This window comes from Eurytemora carolleeae, unplaced genomic scaffold (assembly GCF_000591075.1).
Source record: "Eurytemora carolleeae unplaced genomic scaffold, Eaff_2.0 scaffold60, whole genome shotgun sequence".
Taxonomy (NCBI): Eukaryota; Metazoa; Arthropoda; class Copepoda; order Calanoida; family Temoridae; genus Eurytemora; species Eurytemora carolleeae.
Window position 1 is genome coordinate 486,208 of NW_019396087.1, and position 27,476 is coordinate 513,683.

Genomic DNA, 27,476 nt, shown 5'->3' on the forward strand with positions numbered 1-27,476 from the left:
CTCCTATAAATTAAAGTGACACTTTTTTTGTAAACAAAGAAATTTAGCCTTCTGAGTTCGATACTGATAGCTACTTCCAAAGAAAGATTTCTTGTTAAAGATTAAACTGATCAGATTTCATGTGAATTTTTTCCGTGAAAATATAGTAGATAACAAGTTTTTTTCTGCGTGAAACGTGAGAATAAACTCCAAATTCTTTTCCCAGGAATTATTAGAAAAGTTTTCCTTCTAAGTTTCCCCTGAACAATATCTTTGGTTCTGATCTAGGTCTATGTACACACAAACTTTTATTAAATTCATTCAAACATTTTAAATTGATTGATCACAGACAGACAGAAACATAGAGATAGAATGTAAAATGCAAACTTTGATAATATAGACTTTAAGTAAAAGGCCAGAATTGAGTGGAATGATGAAACATATTTGCACACAAAACTATATTTACATTTTACAAGTACAAGCGGTTAGTGTTGGTGAAAATGAGAAAATTTGATCTAAATAACACGACATTCGCCTACAGCGAATATATTTCCATCAGACCCTCTGATTCGATACTTTGATGATCTTTGTCTTGGGCACAAGATTGCTGATCATACGCCTTTTTGCCTCGGTCATGGAGTACCGTTACTCCTTTCTCCAGCATCGATCCCTCCCTAGCTCCGCCCAAGGAGAATTGAATAGAAAGAAGGGGGCGATAGGGTTTCCGTACACTTTGCTGTGACGTTTTTGGACTGCTGAAGAACTTGTTTTTGCGTAACAACATATATTTACAATTGTGAATTCTCACTGGTACACAATAATACAAGATAAAAGTAAGGTTTCCACTTTTACACAGTATTTTTCTTTGTGGTTGTGCTAGGTTTGCAAGAAAAAGTAATGATATTTGTGCGAAATAAAAATGATACGTGCGTAAATTGTATGAAATTAATCAATGCACAATGCAAACTTGGAGAGATAGTAATCTTATTATTTTAAACTCTTCACAAAGATTGAAAATTATTTCAGAATTGAAATGATTTAGTTTTTATCTATAAAAATTACAATACCCCGAATTTAACTCTAATTTAAAATATAAACTATGCGAAATTCTCCCTTTCAACGATCAAATATAATGCGAAAAACTGGGATCGTTATTCAAGCAACGTAAATCCATAGATATAAAATAGTTTTTGTTTAAATAAAACATTTGAATACTTCTAAAAAGTGAAAATATTTTAAGGATTTATATTTAATAATGTATTGAAATACACTTTGTGCAGAAAGTAGTATTTTTACTCATACTTTTAACTCTTATTTTTAACTTACAACTCTTTTTTAACTTTCAACTCTTTTTTAACTTACAACTCTTTTTTAACTTACAACTCTTTTTTAACTTACAACTCTTTTTTAACTTTCAACTCTTTTTATAACAAATGTAAAAATGACGAATATTATTTTTTTCAAATGTTGAGCTTTGCATTGAATTTTAGAGTTAAAAGATACATTTGGCTTTGTTTGATGGCTTTTGAATGACATAATTAATGATAACTTGGCTTACACGTACTGCAAACCAAGATGTCCACACTCTCACGCAAAAATCAAGCAGTATTTTGCCAATTACTCCCTTCAAACTGATGTCTTGGCCTACAAAAAAGTATAGAAAGTTTTTGAGATAAATCCAAAGACCAAAGCTTTGCGACACTTTCAATTCGAGGCTGTAAAAATGAATAACTTTCAGAGTTGTCAGTGATTTTTCACGTTGATTTTGTCCGAATATACTTAGCTCTAGATAGTTTATCTTTAATAACTTCAATATATGAAGTATAATAAGTACATCTGAGCACTGATCACTGTTAACACAATTCAAACACTGTACTTTGCTTAATATAAGATAACATTTCTGTGGTTTATGTTTTTGCAATACATCCACACATATCAACATTGGGCCAAAAAACTAGAGGGGGAATCCGAATCCCACCTTAGAGGAACTGAAGACTAGAGGGAGAATTCCCTCTTAAAGGGACTGAAGACTAGGGGGAATCCCCCCTAAAGGGACTGAATACTAGAGGCAGAAACCCCCCATAAAGGGACTGAAGACTAGAGAGGGAATCCCCCTTAAAGGGACTGAAGACTAGAAGGGAATCCCCCCTTAAAGGGACTCAAGACTAGAGGGGGAATCCCCCTGAAAGGGACTCAAGACTATAGGGGGAATCCCCCTTAATGGGACAGAAGACTAGAGGAGAATCCCCCTGAATGGGAATAAAGACTAGAGGGGTAAACCCCCTCTTAAAGAGACTGAGTACTAGAGGGGGAATCCCCCCATAATGGGACTGAAGGCTAGATGGGGAATCCTCCCCTTAAAGGAACTGAGTACTAGAGGGGGAATCCCCCCTTAAAGGGACTGAAGACTAGAGGGGGAATCCCCCCTTAAAGGGACTGAAGAATAGAAGGGGAATCCCCCCTTAAAGGGACTGAAGACTAGAGGAGAACCCCCCCTTGAAGGGACTGAAGACTAGAAGGGGAATCCCCTAAAGGGACTGAAGACCAGAGGGGAATCCCCCCTTAAAGGGACTGAAGAAGTAGTTTAAAGTGACCCTACATTTAAGGAGCGTCATGCCCGATTAACAACGGTATCCTTTAAAACTTAATCTGATCAAAAATGTGCCGTGCAAGATATCGGCGTTTTCTTTACTAAAAAAGTATTTTTCCAGACATTTTTGCCTTTTGGGTTTAATATTGAATTAGTAAAGTGAATAATGCCTTAATTGTTTCTGTATGAATAAAAAAGCAGAAAGTAATTCCTGCAAACAACCAATAATTAAAGATATCTTTTAGATTACGCATATAATCCCTTTCAGATGAAAAAGGAAAAATTTATGTCAAAAACAGTGATATTAAATTGTAATATAAGCATTGAGCAAGCATTGAAACATTAAACAAAATATTAAAAAATATTATTTCTTATTTATCTCGGAAATATTCAACAGATATTTCTTTTGCAAAAATCCGGTAAATTTGTTAGAATAAAGGCTCTGGCGCACCTATTCAGGGATGTTTACATTTAATAATTTAATTCTAAAATAATTCAAGGATATTCATTATTAAAAAAACACTGCCCTCACCATTTTTCAAATATTTCGTAAACGAAGGATCGATTTGTTTAAAGTGTTCAGGGTTTACGTCTTCTGTCAGAAAACAACTTTTTGACAATTTTATAAAGCAGACTTTTAATAGAATAAAAATTTGGAAATACTTAATTCCGAAACCCTGAATGTTTAAAAAAGGGTAAAAACCAAGTCGAACTCTAATATTAGACTATTTTCTATCTATCTATCTATAACCCTATAAGTCGAACTCTAACATTAGACTATTTTCTATCTATCTATCTACAACCCTATAAGTCGAACTCTAATATTAGACTATTTCTATCTATCTATCTACAACCCTATAAGTCGAACTCTAATTAGACTATTTTCTATCCATCTATCTACAACCCTATAAGTCGAACTCTAATATTAGACTATTTTCTATCTATCTATCTACAACTCTATAAGTCGAACTCTAATATTAGACTATTTCTATCTATCTATCTACAACCCTATAAGACGATTTATATAAAAGCTAGGTTGTGTAATGTGTATTGCAGTAAGAAATCTTTTCATCAATTTTTCCTTTTTATACTTTTATTACTTTATTAGATTGTATTGTACTTGTAATACTCAAGGATATTGAACTATATGGTAAAGGATATTATTCATATCCCCTAGTGGCATGATAAAATAATAAAGCAAAAAAAGAAGAAATCTTTTGACTTTTGATAGTGACAGTGTCTATTAAATCTTAAAAATCTTTTATCATACCTTCCCCTTCAAAGATGAAACAAGTATTGTTAACATGTTATTGTTAACTGGCTAACTGATCAAAACAGCCCACCCAGGTTAGACGGGTCCTAAAAAAGTCATAAATTAAAAATCTTTGTTTTTACCTCATTAATTGTAATCAAAGATCATGAACATTTTATTTTGACTTTTCTATTTTTATTTTTTATACAAATGAACTTGGTTTCGAATTCCAAAATATGTAAGACTCTAATCGACGAAACTTTCCAATTTAGTACTGAAGAGAGAAAGGAAAGAATATTTAACTCAATTATCCCAATTTAGATTAATTTAGTCAGTTTTCCATGGTGGAGCCAGGTTAAGTTGATCATATGTATATAACATACTGCAGGGTGTCTTAAAGAATAGGGGGGAATAGACCTTCTGTAGACAGACTCTGATTTTCAAGTTTGTGACAATTCTTAATATTCACGTAAAAATTCAATTCAATTAGTATTATTTTGGGCTTGAAAAGCATAAAGTAATAATTCTACAAGTTACAAGGTTTCCAGGAAGTTTTTGCCACGCACTCTGATTTTTATCCCTATATCTTTGCAACCCAATGTTGTCTTCCTTGTCTTCTCCCTATATCTTTGAAATCCAATTTTGTTTACCTTGGATTTCAAACCATAAAATATGTTTGATTGATCTAGGTTTGAAATATCAAAGGTTTACAGCAACAGGGTGAAAAGATAAAGGGATACCTTTTCCGAGTTTTATTCAAAGACTACTCAATTCTAACTTTCCATTTGGTAAAAATAGATTTTTATAAATTCATTACAATCTTAATCAGAATCTTCGCCATTTGCCTCCTGATGTTGGCCTCAAATTAATTAAATAAATAAGGCTCAGGTTTACTATAAACTTCTGTTTAAATAAACCAAAAAGGCTATTTAAAACTTTAAACATTTTATTGGATAGAAATAGAAAGTTAGCAGAAATATTACCAATCTTGACAACTTTCTGGATATAAATGTTTTATATTTAAAACCGATCTGTCCAAAATTTTTGTGGCAACTCACATTAAAAAGAAAATTCTGCATTTAAAATTGTTGATTTGTTTGAATTTTAGAAATCTATCAATGTTACAAAAAAATCCGAAAAATTTCTGCTTGAAGAACAACAGTTAACACTTAAATCCTTGCTAAAAGAGGGGCACAAAGCGTTCTAAAAGTTCAGTATCATAAATATCTTTATTAAATAATTAACAATCTATCAATTACATTATTATTTTGAATTATTTAAACTAGGGATTGTTTGCTAGACCAGCATTTTTAGCCATTCCATAGAATATTGAACTAGTATCTTTCATAAGGTTTTGTGGAGAATCAAACTCAGCTATTTTTCCAGCATCAAGAACCATCACACGGTTACTATCCAAGATTGTGTTCAACCTAAGCACATTGAAAAATTAATGTTATTACATTAACGCTGAATCAAAAATTTACAATTTTATCAAATCAGAACTATTAGTTGAACTGCTAAAATATTATGATAAAACAACAAGTTAAAATTATACAATGAATTGACCCAGTGACAACCTGTGAATGAAAAATTTAATTTTTAACATTTTATATTTAATCAAAACTATTGATCTAATTGTTCTTCCATATGCTATTCTTCCATTGTAACGTTAATTTTCAAGACTCCTTTAATTGCTAAAATATGACTTTTGAAAACATTAATCCAAATTAAGAACAACCGTAATTCTGTTTAATCTCTTTATAACATCAGAAGCAAGGCTTCAGATTAAAAAGACGCCCTTCCAGATTCAAAATAGAACCTTTAAATTTAAAAGGTTACAATGAATCTTAACTGAACCAAAAAAGGTATCTTTAGCAGCAGTTCTCTTCCTTGCAATAAACCTGGCTTTCACCATTGCATTTAATTGTTAAAATTTAATCAAAAGCATTTAGATTAACACTTGTAAACATTGTACATTATTGTTTAATATAAAATGTAAACAAAAGATAATAAAATCAACAATGTGATGTTTTCGTTCCTCACCTATGTGCAATTGTTATAACAGTAGAGTCAACAAATTCTGATCTGATGGTTGCCTGTACTAGGTCATCAGTCTCCAAATCAACTGCTGCAGTAGCCTCGTCAAGAACTAGCACCTGATATGGAATAGCTTTAAATATTGAGAACATTTCCAGTAGCACTTTAGCAGTTGCTTTTCGTACATTGCTATCTTGCCAAAGATTAGACATACATGAGCCAATCTGGTATGTAACCACTAGTACCAGATTTAATGAATAGCAAGAGGAAGCTGAACTTCTAGAAATAGTTTAAACACTTTTCTTGTGTGATGGTTCAAGCTAAAGAGTCCACCCTTTTTTCATGTACACTAGGAACAAAAATACTAGCAAGCTTATCAACAGAAATTTATTGCTTTGAAGTGGGCTTTATGGCTTTCAGATTACTCCCCAATAATCTATAAAGTGTAGCATATTGCACAATAGCTTAACTAACATTTACAAAATTTTGATTCTGAAAGAAGTTATACACATTATCAATTACAAATTTATGAAGTTTTATTTTAGAAATTTTAGAAAATTTTGCAATATGGAAGACATGGATTATGTGGAATCACCTGAAAGTCAAAAAACTTGAATGCCAAGATTTAATTAAGAAAATAGTAAGAAGATTCTGCTTTCAATTCTTGCCTTTGTTTTTCTTAGTAATGCTCTTGCTAAGCAAATCAGTTGTCTTTGTCCGACTGATAAGTTTTCTCCACCTTGAGATACCTAAAATAAATATTTTCTTTTTTTTTATAACAAACACAGTCCACGAAAATTAAATTAAAGAATCTAGTAGCAACCTCAAATTCTAGCTTCTTTTGATGTCTAGAAACCATTTCATTCAGATTAGTTTGCTCCAGGGCTTTCCAAACTTTACTAAATGGAATTTAATTTGATTAATTATTTTGATTTAGAACCCTGACTAATTACCTATCAGTAAACTGTTGGAAGGGGTCAAGATTGGAACGGATAGTTCCAGAAAAGAGAACTGGGTCTTGAGGAATTATTGTTATCCTGAATAGATATACTTTTTTGATAATTATTTTATTCATTATTTATTTGCTTGTACCTTGATCTTAGTTTTGATAGACCTAGTTGAGAAATATGTATGCCATCAATTAGAATCGACCCTCCAGAAGGTTCTATAAGCCTGAAAAATTATAGAATATAATGATTATTTGATTTTAGTGAATATTAATTACTTAATACCTGAAAAGTGCCAATGTCAATGAAGATTTGCCTGCTCCTGTTCTACCGACAATACCAACCTTTTCTCCGCTCAAAATATGGCAATCTATACCCTTCAGTACAAGATCCAATCCTTCTCTATATCTGGTTTGGTAATTGTCAAACCAAACTTCACCATGTTCTGGCCATTCTGGTTCTGGATCATTTTCAGGTATGTCAAAGGGGGCTTCTTGAGGTACTTCTTGATATTCTTGAATTCTTTCTACTGACACCATATTAGTCTCCACATCTCCTGAATCTCTGACAAGAAAATAAACAACAGCAGATAAGCTGACAGCATAGCTCAAAGATAATCCCACCAAACCAGGATCAATCTTACCCTTGAAAATTACAGAAAATAGTGCAACAAGAGTGAGAAATATGCCAGTTAGGGTTTCTATTCTAATTCCTAACCACTTGTTGGATAAATAGGAAGGAATTGTAAACATTTGGTTGTAGTCAATATGTCTTTGATTGTCCAGTTCAAATTGTTCAATCTTGTCAAATGCCCGTATTGTTGCACTTCCAGATAAGGTTTCTCCAAAATGATTAAAAATTGGTGATTTTGAAATAGAGTCTATCCTCTTTACTTGTCTTGCTGTAGTAATATAGCTTTTCTGAAGAATAACAAAGAGGATTACAAGCGGAATAAAGACCAAAATAAAAACAGGAATGGCAAACACTACGGCTATAACAGTTCCTATGGCGCTCAGAAGCTGATTTATCCAACTTCTGACAAATGTTGGTAAAGTGGAGTCTATGGCATCAATATCCTTTGAAAATCTATTGAGAATTCTTCCAAGAGGATTTGTGTCAAAAAATGACATTGGAGCCTTCAGGATTCTTTCTAACATACTGTTATGCATTAATTTTGAGGCTTCCAGGGAAAAAATTAAAAACAATAATGTTCCAATTAGTACAAAGACTGATTGAAGTACTCCTAGAGCACCATAAACACCGAGGTACATGTTTCTTAACCTTGTGTCGTTTGCTGCCCTGATGTCATTTGACCACCTAAAGTAAAATGATATTTCCATCATTCAAATAAATTTTTTTCAAAGCTCCTTTTTCATCTAATGAAATACCTGGAGAGCCAAAGGTTTGATCCTACTGCAAATCCTTGATTAAGGGTAAAGCAGACCAATATTGCTATGGTTGCGGCATAACCAATAGATCTAGCATAATAGGAATAGATTGAAAACTTAACATTTCCAACCTCAGTTTTCTCTGTAACAATTAAATCTTTGCCAACATTTTTCAAATTTTCTAACTGGGAAAAGTTAGCCTTGTTAGTTATATTTTCAGATGTATGTTTAGCAGGAGACTCTAAAGCAGTCAAAGATGATATTTGGGAATTGAGTGATGATTTCTCAGATCTTTCTTTACTTAACCTAGTTTCCAATGTTTTTTTTCCAATTGTGTTTTCAAGTTCAAACTTTAAATCTAAGAGCTCTGTCTCAGTTTCCGGATTTTCTGAGTCTTCATTGTTTGTTAGGTATTGAATAAGAAAATCAGCAAAGGCTCCTTTCTTGTCAAGGAGGTCTTTATAAGACCCAGATTCTGTTATTTCTCCATCTTTCATCACAAAGATTTTATCAACTACTGGCAAAAAACTAACCCCATGGGTTACAAGCACTCTAGTCTTGTTCTTTAATAATCCCTTTGGGCCAATCACTTTTTTGAATATATGTTTTCCAACATGAGCATCTACTGCAGAAAGAGGATCATCTAAAAGATACAATGAACCATTACTGTAAACACTTCTTGCAATGCTTACTCTTTGCTTCTGACCCCCTGATAAGTTTATTCCTTTCTCTCCAATTTCAGTTTGATCCCCACCTGGAAGCATTTCCAGATCTTGCTTTAGTGCACAGGACTCAATAACTCTGTCATATAAATCCTTGTTAAACCTTTTTCCAAATAAGATATTATCTTGAAGTGTGCTGTTCTGAATCCAAGCTTGCTGAGCAGCATATGCTACCTTTCCTTTCAAGTTCATTGCACCTCTCACCCTCTTCATTTCCCCTAGCATAGCAGAGAGCAAGGATGACTTTCCAGAACCAACTTGTCCAACAACAGCTACTAGGGAACCTTCTTCCACCCTCATACTGATGCCTTTTAAGTTAGGTTTTGATTCATCATCCCAAGTAAAGTCAGCCTGCTCGGCAAACACTGGATGGTCAAAACCTTCATCATGTGTCACATTCAATGGATCCAGTTCCTCACAATTCATAAACTTGTTAACTCTCTTTAGAGAAACAGCGCATTGGACAACAAAAACCATTAGCATAGGAAGGAAATTTAGTGGCATCCTCAACAGATTGAAATAGGTTAGTGATACAAATGCAACCTGAGCATCAAGAATATTATTTTCATCAATAAGTACATATACTGCAAAGGATGATATTGCTACCAGAAAGGGTGCACATGTCCACAGGAATGTTGTGAATGCATTCATGTATGCTGCCTTCTTCAAGCTCTTGATTTCAGTATCTCTTATCCTTAAGAGCTTGTAAGAGAACGATGATTCCCAAGCGTACAGTTTTAAGACTTTAATACCATTTAGGACCTCATCCATTAGCTTTGTTCGCTTGTCCTTGTTCTGCATTTGCTCCCTCTGATATTTTTTCATCTTGCTTGCCACCACAGAGTTTGCAGGTATCATCAAAATCATTACTGCCACACCTGAATGATTTGGATAATAAGATATTAAAATTAATAAATTTTAAAGACTGGGCCCAGAATAGCAAGACTTAAGAACCATTTATAACCTATGTGTCTAGAGTGCATATATATTTCATCAACAATTGCAAAAGAGTTTCTGCAAATAAATATGTTAGCACAAGGTTTCCAGTCATGGTGCACATTGAGACAATTTATAAACAATATCAGCCATCTTTCTTCAAGGACTTTGGTAGGAAAGAATAATTTTTATTATAATTATAGTCATTATTATTCTGCATTGAATAGATATAATCTATGTCTGAAAAGGTTGCATGATAAACACAAAACTAGAAACATCATTCAACTAAGGTTTATTATAGATTTTTTTTCTTCAAAATAGCATTTTAGGAAATGTCTGAAATTAAATGTGCCATTTTTTGTAATCTTAATTTTCTCAGCATGTTAAATGAATCTTCACTCAATAAGTGTCCACCTGCTAGGGAAGAGGGTCCAAGGATACCCCACAAGAAGTACATACAGAGAATAATCTGTAGAGGGGAAGACCAGACCATATTTAGATAAAGTACAAGATCCATGAACTTCTGGGTATCAATAGACATCAGATTGGTTGTCTCACCAACTAGAAGTAATTTAATTTTGATAAATACTCTTTATTTTCTAGATCATAATGGACATGAAGTTTGATAGCCAGCGGGAATTTTTGATTACAGCTCACATAGATTCACCCTGCTTATTAAAAGTTTCATAAATTTGTAAGGCAGGGTCGACTTTGAAGTGTCGTGATGCCTTAGGCTTTCTGTAGTCCTTTAGATTTTAGCACAATATAACACTTGTTGTTAGCTTTGGTTTTTAAGAAGTGATTGGCTAAATTCTCATAGGTTCTTGCTTGAGAGCTTGAGACTTTTAAATCACAGTGAGCTCATGATTTTAGGATCAACAAAAACATGGTATTCAGTAATAACCGCAAATGTTTTAATCCTCAGGAAACAAAATTTTGAATGAGTTTCACTCCGAAGTTTAAACTTAAATACAATGTTTGTTAATCTCTCTGCAATGAGACTTAAATTCATTCCTTTTATTTAAAAGTTCCCATCTCTACTCTACAAATTTTACAAAATATTATGAAAATTGAAAAATGTAATTAAAAAAAAATTGCTGTCTAGCTTTAAGAATAATAGTACAAAAAGCTAATAATTTTGGTCCAAACTTCATTACACATTATTGTGGGTACTCTTCTAGCTGTCCATGTTAATTTCAGTTTTCCAATCATGCAATATCAATGTTGGTTACAAAGTACGTAAGTATCCCTTCACACTTGTTTTGATAATTGCTCACTTGTCAATACAAAAAAGTTGATAAAACATTTTTTTATTAAAGAAAAAATATGATAATAAGAAATTTAAATGTATAAACAATTTTTAGCATTAGAATGATAACACGATATCGAAATTTTGATTTCTAACAAAGTTGTACATCTTGTAAAATCATGATGATTTTTAAACAGTATACAATTAAGATGTCACCTGTCATTTCCCGTTTTGCCTTGTTTGAAAGTTTTAAAGATTTTCTATAGATGGCTGACGTCAGAGCTGTTCTAACACGCAGTCCTGGAGTTAATGGTTTTAATTAAAAATAGTTTACGTTCTGTTTAGGGTTGGACGTCGTTCCGGGTAAACGATCGTTCTTTCAATGGAACGAACGAAACTGAACGAAAGAAACGATTTTATAAAAGGAACAAGCCCAGTACTAGTCCTTTATTGAAGGAACAGAGTATTTTCCACAAATTCAAATTTTATATTCCAATATCATTGCAACTTGATGGTGTAAATATTTGATATTTCAGACATATTTGATGTACCAGTTTCTTAGTTTGAAAAGGTTGGGGTGCAAAGATATAGGGGTTAGAAAATCAGAGTTTGATGCAGAGACTGAATTCCTCTTGAAAGCAGATTAAAATAGCGCAAATCCCAATTAGATTAAATAATAGTCATAGGAAAATATTCTGCAATCATTATTTAAAAAGTATCAAAGAAAACTTTTGAGCTTGTGGAAGGTGTATTTTATCTTTTATTAAAAAAGTACCGGAAGGTTTCACCCTTAATTAAAAAGAGAAAAGAAAAAAGTTTGTTGTTACCTATCAACCATTGAATATACCAATACTGTGCATTAAGAACAATGTTGATAAGACTTGAAACTACTATTATACCAACATACAGATATCCTCGCCACTCAGGTTCATCAGATTCAACAAACCTTTAGAAAAAGGACTGTAAGAGGAATAATTTCATGTGACTCTTATTGCAAATATGGCAATTCCCGATTCACGTCGGTACCATCAAAAGTTCTGTTAGATTCACATGAATTAGATTAAAATGTTTATAATTTTAAATAAATTATTTTATTTCAATATTGGTCTCTAATAAAAATGTTAATCGCGCATTTCTACTAAAGGTAAACATATTTGAATTATCACAGTGTAATGATTTTAAACAATGAAAAGCGACAATATCTTTGCATGGAGGGTTACTTGAGAAAAAGAGAAATAAAAAGGTCTAAAATTAAAATACCCAAAAATCAAAAATTATCAAAGATTGTTAAGATTACAAAAGGAATGAAGTCTTACTCTTTGACACAATCCACATTTTTCAATCCCTATATTTTTGCAACCCAATGTCGAGGACCATATTTCAAACTATGAACTATGTAGGATTGGATAATCTATGTTTGAAATGTGTATTAAAGGTTAACACCATCAGGTTGCAAAGATATAAGGATTGAAAATTTGAGTTTGTGACAAAAACTCACTACCTGTTAGATAAGACTAAAAAACTAAAAAAAAAACATGCAGAAATTAAAACAGAGACTTGGATTTTAAAAATTTTAATATAAAATGAAAAAAACTTAATTTATATGACTCATTTGCATATAAAAGCCCTATTATGGTGTAAAATACTTGCATTATAGGTTTTAAAGAATTAGAAGACGCAGTAAATTTGAATTGTCACAACAAATCATGCAAAAATGTCTTATTGGTAATTTCTACAAAGACACGTCAAAAAATATTTTTAAAAAATAGCTTGGGAACCCAACTTTGCCTGGGAGACTAAACAGAGATTACTATTTTATACTTATAAATAAATTTACTTACCCAATTATTAGGCTTACTACTTGTGGAGAAACGAAGAGCATGAGTGAATAGAAGAAGTATATAATAGAAGACCATAAATAATCAATACCAAAACATTTCACTAAACAATTGAATTTCCTAGACCGTTCTTTACATCTTAATATAAATATCAATTTGGGATTAGTGTGGCTCCAAACCACTTTATTTAGTTTCTCTTCTAAACCCAGAGGAACAATGTTTATAATAAGAATGGAAAATAAAATGAAATAACAATGTTTTGTAAAAAGTTAAGAATTCAAGAGTTCCTAGAACGGGAAGAATTGAGAGTTTTTTCTGAGTTTGTCTGGTAGATTTTACAGCAGCATTCCAATATCCATCCCAGATAGGTATTACTGATCTACACCTAAATATATTACATCAGATTAATAGTTTTTATAATTTTTTACTTGCTATAAGAAATACTCTTCAATAAATAACAGATTTTCTAATTTTTACATCTTTGCATCTAATACCGAAGATTTTATTTATTTCTAGCTATGAATTGTGTTAGATAAAATAGTCTACAGTGATAACCAGCAAACCTTGAAATAGGAATATGACTTGCAGAACTAAGTTATAACTTTAAAAAGCTTTCTGAGAATGAGGCACAGCTGTTGTGCAATGGAAACTGACCAATATCACTAGTGTCTAGTAAAACTATTTTCTTTGTAACAAAATAAAATGTGCACTTAGGTTTTGTTATAATTCCGTCCTCCAATTTCATTGTTTTCTGGTTGTCACTGTAATTATAACCAAAAATGCTGAATATGTGTCATTACCACCTGAGGTTCAAAAACCTTTCATGATTTACTGCAGTGTTCAGTTTATATTCATATTTAGTTAAGTGTTCAGTTTATATTCATAATTAGTTAAGTGTTCAGTTTATATTCATAATTAGTTAAGTGTTCAGTTTATATTCATAATTAGTTAAGACTCGTAAAAATTAGATTTGCTGCACTTCAGAAATCCTTGAAGAATGAACAATGAACATTTTGCACAATTTCTTTAGAATCCATCTTTTATAGTCTTATACGTGGAGGAAATTAATGGAAGTTTTTAGAAGATTAAATATTTTCTCAATTCCTTTAATTATCTAATTCTTTAAAGGAACTGTAAACGTACTTTCTAAACTGGTATGTCATATTCACAATACTTTTACCTCTCTTCAAGCTTCAGAGACCACAGATCTTCACGCATAATCAATCTTTTTATAATCATTTTTAACAAGTATTTAAAACTCTTTTGATCTTTTGATAATCATTTTAACAAGTATTCAAAACTCTTTTGATCATTTGATAATCATTTTTAACAGTATCTAAAACTCTTTTGATCTTTTAACAACCATTTTAACAAGTATTCGAAACTCTTTTGATCATTTAATAATCATTTTAACAAGTATTCAGAACTTTTTTGATCATTTGATAATCATTTTTAACAGTATCTAAAACTCTTTTGATCTTTTAACAACCATTTTAACAAGTATTCGAAACTCTTTTGATCATTTAATAATCATTTTTAACAAGTATTCATAACTCTTTTGATCATTTAATAATCATTTTTAACAAGTATTCAGAACTCTTTTGATTATATAATAATCATTTTTAACAAGTAAGTATTCAGAACTCTTTTGATCTCTTAATAATTCTTTTCAACAAGTATTCAGAACTCTTTTGATCATTTAATAATCATTTTTAACAAGTATTCAAAACTCTTTTGATTATTTAATAATCATTTTAACAAGTATTCGAAACTCTTTTGATCATTTAATGATCATTTTTACAAGTAATTCATAACTCTTTTGTACCAAGTCTAAAGAAAGAGAGAGAAAAAATCATCTGAAAAAATGTAGACGTAAAGTTAAGTACCTCAAAATTTGAAAAGGAGCCTGTACAAATCACAAAGATACCATTTAAACCTTTGTCTGATCAAAAATTATACTGTAATTCTTTCAAAAGGATAATTTTCAATGGGAGTATTTTTTAAAACACTATATTTGCTAAATAAAATTATTATAAACCGGAAATGCATCTTTTTGATTGAGGGGTTGCTTGAAAATAGGTCAAAAACAAAAGAAAAGTCAGAAAGTAATTATTTACACGATCCTAAAAAATTTAAATTGTTAATTCATTGAAAAGAAAAAAATGATTCCTTTTCCATCCGACCCATGCAAACGGATCAAACCAGATAAAAAACAGTTTACTCGGGAAGGAAGCGAATACTTCCGGTGTTAAGTTTTCAGCCTCTAGCTCAAGATCTATATACTTCGGTCTAAACAAACAAAAAGGTAATGAATCAATATCAATATTTTTACTGACCACTCAATTATTTCATTAATCACTCAACCATTTCATTAATAACTAAACCATATCATTGATCACTCAACCATTTCATTTATCACTTAATAATTTCATTTATCATTTAATCATTTCATTAACCACTCAATTATTTCATTAATCACTTAACCATTTCATTAATAACTAAACCATTAATTATTCACTCACCATTTCATTAATCACTTAATCATTTCATTAACCACTCAATTATTTCATTAATCACTAAACCATTTCGTTAATCGCTCAACCATTTTTGATCGCTAAATATTTTCATTGATCACTAAATCATTTCATTCATCGTCCAACCATTTTATTAATCGCTAAATATTTTTATTGACACTAAATCATTTCATTAATCGCTCACTAAAATTATCAATCAATGAAATGAAAATTAATCAAATGCTATAAGAGGCATTAATTAAAAAGTTTAAATTTATCTTTTTTCTTCACTTTTATCATTATTTAAATTTTCATTAATTTTGTTATTAAGTTTACTTGTTGTCTGCCCAGAAAGAGAGGATGAAAAGTGCAAGTATGATTGGATACTGTATAGTGTAGGTTAGAACAGGGGTTATTTGCTCCTCACCGCTCAGATACGGACTAGTGATGGACGATCTAAACAAGTAAATTGTAACATTTTTGAACAAAAACAATTGTTAACAATTATCACAATTTATTGAAATATATTGTGAACTAAAGAGTAAGACAACATTTAAGTAATCTAAGTTTTACAATTGGTACACAATCAATGTATTTTTTATCAATTGGACTATTTAAAATTGTTAATTGAGTCATCTTCATATTCCATAGTTTTTCGGGTCCCATTGTATCCACAAAAAATGGTGTTATGACTTTTGAGTCCAAAAAATGCGTCGTGCAACTGTGAAAAGTTTTTTAAATGAACTATACAGCAACTAACATTTTAGACCAAACCGGCCGGATTTAATGAAATGTGAGACTATAGTTGAACTGCGGTAAACTAGTTTAACTATCTGTTATTAGTTTAACTACTTCTCGACTGTTGTTGTCCCCTCTGGCCCTGTAGTTTAATCAAACAACTTTAGGAAAATTCAAAACAAACTGAACAAGTTTGAATCAAGTCTTATAAATTTTAACATGTTCAAGTTAAAGCTTTTCTACAATTTTAATTGGCGTGAAATGTTCTTGACATTCAATATATTTCTGAAACATTTCTTGAAACGGATTCGCCTGTTTTTTTGTAAAGTTAAACAAAATTTGTATTAAAACACAAAAAGGAAAATGAAAATAAAATCATACAATAGGTTCGATACAAAATATTATTTTAAGACTTCTGGAATTTTTATCTTAAAAATAATATTTCTCAAAGGTATTGTAGTCTATAGATCAAGAATTAGAACATATTTTTTACAAAATTTATGCTTTCCGTGTTTTCCAATATTAGGAAAAGGAAAAAATATGTCGATATTTTGTTTGTACATGGACAGACGAATATTTCATCGCTTTATTGTTAAGTGGACTGTTTATTGAAATATTTACATCCATCTAATTAGTTCCCTCATAATTCAACTAGCTATAGATACCCGGCGTAGCCCGTGGAATTTTAAAAACACTTCGGAAAAAATTGTTTATTTTGAGGACAATCTATACAATTAAATTGTCCCTGTTGAATGTCAGTATAAAGTAAAGATCCTAATTTTCTCTATGTCCATCAAACTAATTTATAATCCTACTTTCACAAAAGAGCATTATACCCTAAGAACCATATACAATTGTAGCAATAACTGTCTCAGCTGACAAGTTGATTAATCCATTTACCCTCAAATTATAGGACTTCATAAGAGAACCTAGCATTTGTGTACTAAGAACTGTATCAAAAGATCTAGCGTCTGCGTTCGGAGATTTAAATGACATTAATACCCATAAAGTATACTTTATGGGGTGTACTATATAAAATGTACTGTACATTATACCATGTCTATTGTATAAAGTGTATTGTACAGAGAACAAGTTGTATTGTATAAAGTGTACTGTACAGAGTACATAGTGTATTGTATAAAGTGTACTGTACAGAGTACAAGTTGTATTGTATAAAGTGTACTGTACAGAGTACAAAGCGTATTGTATAATGTGTACTGTACAGTGTACAAAGTGTATTGTATAAAGTGTACTTTACAGAGTACAAAGTGTATTGTATAAAGTGTACTCTAATACCTGAATTCTGGTGCTCCACAGACAACAACTGCCAGCCAGTACAAAAACAAAGGACCTGACGTAACTTCTCCTCGAGCCTTAACATTTCGTACTATAGTAAATGTGTAGGACTTTGCTGAAATGAACTTTCTGTACTGTACTGCAATGCACTATACTCTACTGTACTATATTGTACTGTACTGCACTGAACTATAAAAAGTTAAAATATCTAATTTTCCTGTAAAATGTTACTGATTTTAATTTACCCTGTTGATGAAGAGTATGATGATAGCTGTTAAATATGATATTATCCTGATTCCTTCAGCTGTTAACTGTGCAGATTCTACCTTTACAATGATAATACTTGTTATAAAACAACAGAAAGAATCGTCTTTAGAAATGTTTTATTTTTGTCGTGCTTTAAATTATCGTAAATTCTAAATTTTAATTTTAATATGTGAATGACAAGGATAAAAATATTTTCACAATTTAATGATTTTTGAAAAGTATAATAATGTTTAAATTGATTTTTATTATTTTTTTCAAAAATATGTTGTTGTCTGAATCAATAAATAATATTGCTTTTTTTACTAGCAAGGGGTACATTTAGCATGAGAAATATTAATTTAAATTTTTGTCAAAAATACATAATATTCTTAAATAAAATAAAATTAAATCTACCAAATATAATTTTTGGGGGGAGTGAAGAAAAATGTTATTTTAAACTTTTGTGAGAAAAATTGGAGTTTAAACTGTTCATTAGAAAAGAGTTAAAATTTAAAAAGTTAAATTTGCAACATCCCCATGGGGAAACTTTGGTTTAAGTTTTAAACTTGAATACTCAGATTTTTAGTTCTATTCTAAAAATTCCATGAATCTGCTTAAGACCAAATTTAAAGTGTTTTAAATATAAACTTATTAAAAATGTTTGTTTTTAAATATAGTTACGTAACTCTGAAAATATAAAAACTAAGCGCGAAGCATTCTGAGTGTTAGCTCTGTGTTTTGTTTTGTATTTGTCGAGTGTAGAATACTTAGTTGAAGACACTTGATAAAAAGTTGTCGTAGAACTAACATGAAGAATATTAAATATATACCTAGAAGACAAACCTAGGAGTAGGGTTAGAACAATCTAGAATATGGTAACATATAAACAATAATGCAGACAAGTAGGGTTAGAACAATCTAGAATATGGTAACATATGAACATACTGCAGACTAGTAGGTTAGAACAATCTAGAATATGGTGACATATAAACATACTGCAGACTAGTAGGTTAGAACAATCTAGAATATGGTGACATATAAACATACTGCAGTCTAGTAGGGTTAGAACAATCAAGAATATGGTAACATATAAACAATAATGCAGACTAGTAGGGTTAGAACAATCTAGAATATGGTAACATATAAACAATAATGCAGACTAGTAGGGTTAGAAAAATCTAGAATATGGTGACATATAAACATACTGCAGACTAGTAGGTTAGAACAATTTAGAATATGGTAACATATAAACAATAATGCAGACTGGTAAGGTTAGAACTATCTAGAATATGGTGACATATAAACATACTGCAGATTATAGTAGGGTTAGCAAAATCTAGAATATGGTAACATATAAACAATAATGCAGACTGGTAGGGTTAGAACAATGTGATTCGGACATTTTTAAGCAAAAAAAGTAACAAATACGACAATCGTTTAGTTTCATATAGTGGTTATCACTTGTCACATTTAGCGACTATATACCAGCAATTTTTAATGTCTTTTTGAATAAAAGCGTACCTTTGTAACATTGATAACCCCCCAGGGAGTATATCTGTTTCTGGATGTGTAGGAAGCATAAATTTGGAACGGAAGTCCTAAAAAATGTTTTGATAACTTATCATATATTAGTATTTACCAAAAAACAAGGAATAACGAGATGACTCTAAGGTAACGACATAAATAGACTCTTCAATTAATTTTTCATTTCTTTTTGAAAATATTTTTTTTAAATGTCCATCCATACCTATAAGGAGTACTAGGGTAGGTATAAACGTGAGTACTGTGAGCTGAAATCCCTACCTATAAGGAGTACTAGGGTAGGTATAAACGTGAGTACTGTGAGCTGAAATCCCTACCTATAAGGAGTACTAGGGTAGGTATAAACGTGAGTACTGTGAGCTGAAATCCCTACCTATAAGGAGTACTAGGGTAGGTATAAACGTGAGTACTGTGAGCTGAAATCCCTACCTATAAGGAGTACTAGGGTAGGTATAAACGTGAGTACTGTGAGCTGAAATCCCTACCTATAAGGAGTACTAGGGTAGGTATAAACGTGAGTACTGTGAGCTGAAATCCCTACCTATAAGGAGTACTAGGGTAGGTATAAACGTGAGTACTGTGAGCTGAAATCCCTACCTATAAGGAGTACTAGGGTAGGTATAAACGTGAGTACTGTGAGCTGAAATCCCTACCTATAAGGAGTACTAGGGTAGGTATAAACGTGAGTACTGTGAGCTGAAAGCATGAGGTAAAATCTGGATTTTCTGTGTTCCAAGTAACATCCAAGTCCCACAATTTATCTCTAAAAATACGATTATTATTTTTTACAAAATCAATGAAAGAGATGATGAAATAAAATTGTTAGGGGAAAATACGACCTGCAAAACCCCCATTCGACATTCTCATGATCAACACTGCGGCTGGACATATGTTGAGCTGTACTAGACGACCAGTCAGTACGAGAACTATTTGTCTTGAAAATATACCCTATTGTACTGCTTTCAGAGTACATAGTTGGTGTACTGGTGTCATTGTAGAGACTATCTGATGTACTCCTGTCCTCGGCTTGACTACTATGCTTGACAAAGGTTTGTAAAGTTGTGTATATATCTTCTTCCATCTTTTTTATCAACTGCTTAATTTCTGAAATGTTAGTACTTATTATAGTTTGTACACATTGCTCTTGTTTATTTGTACCTCTTTACAAAGATATTCAAAACATATCTAGATTATTATTATAAGTATTATTTCTTTAAAGTCTAGTTTAGCGTTAACAACTTAAAAGGGAGTGTTCGCGAAAAATGAAAGGGGGTTTAGGCTAACGGCGAAAAATAATCGCTTCTGAGTACTACTAATATTACTTCTATATATCTGTTGCGTCTATAAGGATAAAATTGTTAAAAACGACTCATACTGAAGAACATAGCGTCCATACAAATTCAGAGAGTTGCAATATACGATCGTAAAAAAAAATCAATTTAAGTTCAAACAAATCAATCAGAAATTACAAGCTATTCATCATTTATTTTCGATGCATTCGCATAAAGTTATATTTCATAATATTTTTCATTCGTTTTTTATACATTGCACTAAAACGCAGAAATAGTCGGCCACCAGATGTCTCTTCTCTCGATGCTTTGAATGATTACACGTGGCAGAGACACCTAGCGGAAAAGACGTCGTTTTAAGTGCATTGTATATAAAACCAAATAACAGATAATATAAAATATATTTACTATTTACGAATGCGTCGAAAAATAATCGTCGTCTTTAGGTTGTAATATCTGAATGATTTGTTTGAAATTAAATTGATTATTTTACTATATGAGTTGTATATTGCAACTTTCTGAATTTGTATTGGACGCTACGTTCTTCACTATAAGTCGTTTTTAACAATTTTCTTCTTTAGAAAGAAGAAATATTACTAGCGATAAAAAGCAATTATTTTTCGCCGTCAGTCTATACCCCCATTCATTTTTTTGCGAACACTCCCTTTAAACAAGGAGAATACAAAGGATGTTTAACGATTAACCAACAAAAATGAGTTTGTGGCAAACACTCAGTTCATTTTAAAGGAAAAACTGAGTTTAGGATGCTAATGCAATCCCCTTTCAACCTTTATCCTAAAAGATGATTTCTCAAATAAATTGGTCCGTATCCTGGAATATATTAGATACGTCGAACCTGCTCCGCTCAATTTCCGATCTCAACTCCTCTACTCTTCAATTCTACACCAGCACTAATCTTACTCAGGGTTGATAGTATCATAGAGAACATGATTTCATTAAACCTATCTTAGATATTTTGGTCCGAAACTCAGGAGAAATTTGTAATGCATGCCGATTGTCGAAGGATGAAAATATTTATTAAAATATTACTCCTATACAACTTACAAGGAGATGTTGATTGTTGAGAGGATATTTCAATGCTTTACTCCGGGCTTCTTAGAATATGCAGGAGATGGTTTAGTATGAATTTTAAAACTTTACTCCGGGCTTCTTAGCATATACAGGAGAAGGTTAAGAATGAATTTTAAAACTTTACTCCGGGCTTCTTAGCATATATAGAAGAAGGTTAAGAATGAATTTTAAAACTTTACTCTGGACTTCTTAGCATATACAGGAGAAGGTTAAGAATGAATTTTAAAACTTTACTCCGGGCTTCTTAGCATATACAGGAGAATGTTAAGAATGAATTTTAAAACTTTACACCGTGCTTCTTAGCATATACAGGAGAAGATTAAGAATGAATTTTAAAACTTTACTCCGGGCTTCTTAGCATATACAGGAGGAGGTTAAGAATGAATTTTAAAACTTTACACCGTGCTTCTTAGCATATACAGGAGAAGGTTAAGAATGAATTTTAAAACTTTACACCGTGCTTCTTAGCATATACAGGAGAAGGTTAAGAATGAATTTTAAAACTTTACACCGTGCTTCTTAGCATATACAGGAGAAGGTTAAGAATGAATTTTAAAACTTTACTCTGGGCTTCCTAGCGTATACAGGAGAAGGTTAAGAATGCATTTTAAAACTTTACTCCGGGCTTCTTCGCATATAAAGAAGTAGGTTAAAAATTAATTTTAAAAACTTTTTCCAGAATGAGATTGTATATCACAGGTTTCATATATAGGAGAAGTTAGTGAATATATTTTACAAACCTTCTCCTGTTCTTTATCCTATACAGGAGAAGGTTACTCACAGAACTGATACTAGGTTCAGTTTATTATTGGTTATCAAGGTTCAGAGATAAGGTAGTAGGGGGGGGGGGGGGGGCACGGTCAACCTGGTCATAATTTGACATTAAATCAAAGATTTAGTGTTTAGTGTGATAACAGATAATGAGAAAAATTAGGAACACCATTTTTAACTTGGATAAAATACAAATTCAGTCGATTTGCTTTCTTCTGGCATGATAAATATGTGACACCGCCCCCAAGCTGTCCTATCCACAGCGCTTGGCCTACAGCAATTTTTATTAAACTAGCCAAACCAAAACAAATTAACTAAATTTGTTTAGTTTTAAAAACAAAAAGCTATTACATCTAACTGTGGGTTTTCTCTAGTTTTAAAATTTTGTTTGATACAAATAATTATAATAAATAAATAAAGATGGGTATCAAAATTCCTTGAAACACAGAGTTCAGAAACATTAACTCCGTAAAAATTCCTAAAACATTAAGCAAATTTTAAGCAAACACTCCGTTTTGTAAAAAAAAAATCAAAAAACGAGTTTTTAGCCTTATGTAAACAGTTCAATAAATACAAAAAAGATAAAATAGATTGTATTTAACAGTTCCAGGCGCATATTACTCGTATTGTATAACATGTTTTTTAGGAAATTTAAAAATCAACCTTTCTTTAAAATCTCTGATTTTTTGAACCGCTAATTAATGAATGAGATTAAATTTTTTAATTTTTTTCTTTTATAAATTTTGCTTCCTAATTGCCTAATTCATATTCACCTAACAATTGCAGAGTACATCTTAATTGCAAATAAATGTATCTTTTTTAATAACATATATGGAAATATAAAAGAAGAGGAAAAACGCCTAAAACCTTGATAATATATAATATCTATATTGTTTCTTCTTTCTCTTTATAAATAAATGATTAAATAAAACAATTCCAAGCACTGCAATTTCTTCTAGATCTTTCTAGAACCATCAAGGGATTTTGAAAGTGAAGAAAAACTCTATATCTGTCTGAGAAAGAAAACATTTTCAAAACTCTAAATATCAATTATTTGCAATAGAGTTGTTGACAAATTTGCATATATGCATTTCAAACTTTCAATGCAAATTCTGTATCTCATTACAACCAAATATATCTTGATAGTTGGGGGATTTGTTTAAATGGATTGGCCCCTTGAGAGGGGGCACAGTGGTCCATAAATGGCTTTAAACCGTGGTCAGGGGTAGGGGGGTGGGGGTGTAGGGGAGTGTCTACTATATACATTTATAAATACATGGAATATTTAGGATTAAAAAACTTTTGATTTTTAAAAACCTTCGAAAAAATCGATAAAAGAATAGCAATTGAATGTTGAAAACGAAAATGGGCGTGAAGCGTCTTGTAGACTATTTTTTTAATTATGGTTTAAATTCTAATATTACTCGAACAGAAACACCATCAAGTAGTGTCTTAGTTTGAAAAAGAATCCTTACATCTAAAACTTCCGGAATAATGTGTTTCTTAAACCATTCAAAACTAAATTGTTCAAAATAAAATAAAATATAATAAAAGTATTTTTTAAAGAAATTCCTACAAAAGGCTTTGTTCGATTGGCGAAATCTTAATAGTGAAACCTTTAAAAAATCATAAGTTAAATTTGTTTAATAAAGCGTTTTATTTCTGACTTTCTATCTATCTATCTTGTATTGTACAGCAATTTAAAAATTAATGCTTTAAAAAGGTAAAACCGTGAATAACAGAATCTATGCATTTTAAGGAATATAGTCTTCGCCACAAACTCTCATTTTCGAACCCCTATATCTTTACAAAACATTGACGTAGACTCTAAGTTTTAAATAACAACGTTTTACTGTACTCCACGAGGTTGGAAAAAGAGGGATAAGACAATTTGAGTTTGTGGGTCTCCATGACCCCATTATTCCTGGAAAAAGGTTGACAAGAACAAATTTGGAAATCCATTCTATAAAATAATAGAAAAATCCACGAAATTATTATTTATATGATGAAAGAAGAAAAATATTTAAAATTAATAATAATTAATATTTAGGAAAAGGGGTTAAGTATCTAATTTTTTTAAACTAGTAAATAATGAATTTAAATGAAAAATGGTATATTTAGATTTGTATGAATGTTGGTCTAAATCCTTAATATGAGAAAACAAGAATTTCTTAATTAGGGTCTTGTTGAAATCAGTCTAGGGGAAAATGTAATTGAATACAGTTCTTAATTAAAATATAAAGAGCATGAGGAGGGGGGGGGGGGGAATAACTTTTCCCCTAAAGTTTTCATTTCTTATTTGTTGATAAGTGGAATTCAACAGTGGAGTTCAAGTCGAGTTAAAGGGGAGTTTTGAAGTGGAGATTTGAACACCAAGTTTGCAAAAACTGGTAAAAACTGGGATTCAAAAAGTCGAGTTTAAATCTGGGATTCAAAAAGTTTAAATCGAGTGTATGCACCCAGATTTCACCCAATTGGTCGTGTTAAAGAGGAGTTTTGAAGTTGGGTTTAGGACAACTAGTTGACAACTTGTTGTATCATCCTTTTCTCTTTTCTGAGTAAAAAATAAGAAAATCATAGGTTGTCTTCATAGATTATATTCAAAGAGAATAAAATATATATAAGAGTGGAATTCAGGCAATCCTTCGGTATGAAAGGGAGTTCAAAGTGTACTAATTATGTAAATGTTCACAAATTATATGCAGTAGAGTACATTAATACATTTCATACATTTCAATTTCGAATTTTTAAAGCAGTTAAATAAACTTCATAAAATGAATTAGGTGAATAAAAAACATCATTTGATTTATAGTTATAACAGAAATTTATCGTTTGTAAAGTGTAAGGCATAGAGTCTATGTGAAATGATCATTGGTCAATTATGAAAACTTTTCTATAAAATGATATTCCAGGACCCAAAAGGTTATATAGGGCAAATATATGAAGTACACCTGCAGTATGGAAACAGTACAAAAAAATGGCCGTTTTACACCTTTTTCAAGTAAATTCCACTCTAATATATATTCTATTCTCTTTGATTATATTTCTTCCTTTTTTTAGATTAAAAGAATTAGGGCGGGAAAAAAGAAATAAAATAGATGAAATAAATGAAGAAGAAGAGAACTAATGACAACAATTATCACTGTAGAATTCTTCTGTATTACCTGTCCCCAATTTATAAAAATTCAGAAAATAATAAACTGTAAAAAAAGATTATATTTGAGCCTAATTTTACATGTATGATCAATAGTCAATAATGAAAAAATTACCCTTTTTCAAATCACTGAATATAAAATTTGTTAAAGCATATTATAATTTTGTCATTATTTAGAGTTTAAGGATGTTTCAATGAAAAAATATTAAAAATAAAATACAAATTGTAATAAATTGCAGGACAAAATATAAAACATGAAACGTTTAACCCCCCTTCCACATCCTTTTCCATGTTTTAAATTTAAATCCAAATATTTTTTCCCAAGTATATTTTTGATATTTTGACAAAATTGTGAGAAACACAGCACTCCAAGTTTAAAGTTTAATGCATGGAAAAGTTTTAATAAATTTAACTTTAAAGCTTTTCAAAAGTTTAAACTCTTAAATTAACAAGAAACACCAATGCAAGATTTAAAGATCCCCACCTCGGCCTAATAGGGCTAATTAAGTCTTAATCTAATAAAATTGTTTTTAAATCATGTTATTCTAAATAAAAAGTCACGATAAAAACTAATTCTCTGTCAAGTTTTAAAATTAAATTTGTATAAGGTTATCATTATATTAGAATCTAATGAAATAACCACAAAGAAACCCCTGATATAAAGCTATATAGTGCATATATTACAACAGTCATTATATTGCAACATAATTCAAGATAACATACATATTAAATATAATAGAAGAATAAATTTATTAAACATATATCCGTAAAGCGTTATTGAAAAAAATGCAGAAGTCTTTGAATTTAAATAAAGTAGTTTTTAAAAAGTACACGAAACTCTAAGAAATGTATTAATAATAATTTTTAAACAATTAATTTAATGGTTAAAACTAGGATTCTCAAACAGTTATTTTTCAGGAAGCATCGAAATTGGCTCTAATGCAGCCTGAAATAACACCTTGAAAAAGCTTTATTTTCAAAAAAAAATTAAATATTACTGGGAAAAGTATGCTGCCTTAATTTAAAAAAAATATTTTACGTATATAAAAATAACAATGAGGTTAAAACGATTTATTCAGATATTGAAAGAGGCATTTCGAAATTGTTTATCTATTATGATCATAGACACATGAAATATGTGGATACATATATTTTTAGAACATGAATATATCTGAAAATCAAAAAAATTATAAAAGGATATATTTTCATAATCTATAACGTGAGGATTCGTATCGAACATTATTCATAAACTTAATATTGTAAATTATTAGCAGAAAGAAATAATACTTTTAGAGTTTCTTCCATTGAATTGCAAAAAAAAACTTTTTATGAATAAATTTTTTCAAAAATATTAGTTTTGATAAAAAAAATTCAATGGAAACGTGAATGAGATATTTAATTCATACTTTATTTTCTATATTTTGAAATTTGATTTTCAGATTTGCTGTAGCTAAAACATGATAAACTTCTCTTAATTAGGAGCGATTGAGAGGATCAAAAATGTTAGAATTTATAATCTATTATCTTTGTCACAAACTATGATTTTCTAATCTCTATATCTTGTAATCCAGTGCCGTAGACCTTAGATATTTCAAACTATGAATTCTGTTAGATGAAAAAATCTAAGTTTGAAATATCAAAGGTTTACATCATCAGGTGGAAAACCAGAGTTTGTGGCAATGGCTCAATTCCTTTGATTTGCTCCTTCCTTGTACCTAAAATCAGAAATTTAGGCTACCTGAGATGGAATTTAACGAATTTGAGCCGTGGTTTAAATCTGCCAAAACCCGGTTTAAATTAAGCGCCGGCTTAAATCTTGAAACATTTGATATAATTTGAAGTGTAACCAACCATATTTAAGCCGCGGCTTAAATTTAAACCGCCGCTCAAATTTTGT

General features: G+C 30.8%; 1 protein-coding gene across 1 annotated transcript; it reads right to left on the reverse strand.

Annotated features, from left to right (window-relative positions):
- Window positions 1-5,031: 5,031 nt before the first annotated feature.
- Window positions 5,032-21,648, reverse strand: LOC111718329 (multidrug resistance-associated protein 1). The gene is made up of 24 exons (XM_023493890.1): window positions 21,628-21,648; window positions 20,113-20,377; window positions 19,927-20,036; window positions 19,253-19,329; window positions 18,827-18,856; window positions 18,575-18,596; window positions 17,731-17,855; window positions 17,486-17,562; window positions 15,788-15,907; window positions 15,108-15,227; window positions 14,119-14,163; window positions 13,226-13,323; window positions 12,942-13,041; window positions 11,928-12,046; window positions 11,317-11,400; window positions 10,266-10,412; window positions 8,194-9,793; window positions 7,091-8,122; window positions 6,951-7,031; window positions 6,812-6,895; window positions 6,682-6,757; window positions 6,527-6,607; window positions 5,865-5,977; window positions 5,032-5,251 (listed from the first exon to the last, which is right to left on the reverse strand). The coding sequence occupies exons 2-24, from the start codon at window positions 20,352-20,354 to the stop codon at window positions 5,104-5,106; spliced, it is 4,731 nt and encodes a 1,576-aa protein (XP_023349658.1). The 5' UTR covers window positions 20,355-20,377; window positions 21,628-21,648; the 3' UTR covers window positions 5,032-5,103.
- Window positions 21,649-27,476: the final 5,828 nt, after the last annotated feature.

Bases quoted from the DNA above. Each gene is read 5' to 3' on its own strand.
- LOC111718329 (XM_023493890.1), bottom strand. From the start codon at position 20,354: ATGGAAGAAGATATATACACAACTTTACAAACCTTTGTCAAGCATAGT. The intron at 13,324-14,118 runs GTAAAAGTATTG...TAATATATTTAG, and splicing joins TCTCTGAAGCTTGAAGAGAG to GTGTAGATCAGTAATACCTA. The intron at 5,252-5,864 runs GTGAGGAACGAA...CAATGTGCTTAG, and splicing joins GTTATAACAATTGCACATAG to GTTGAACACAATCTTGGATA.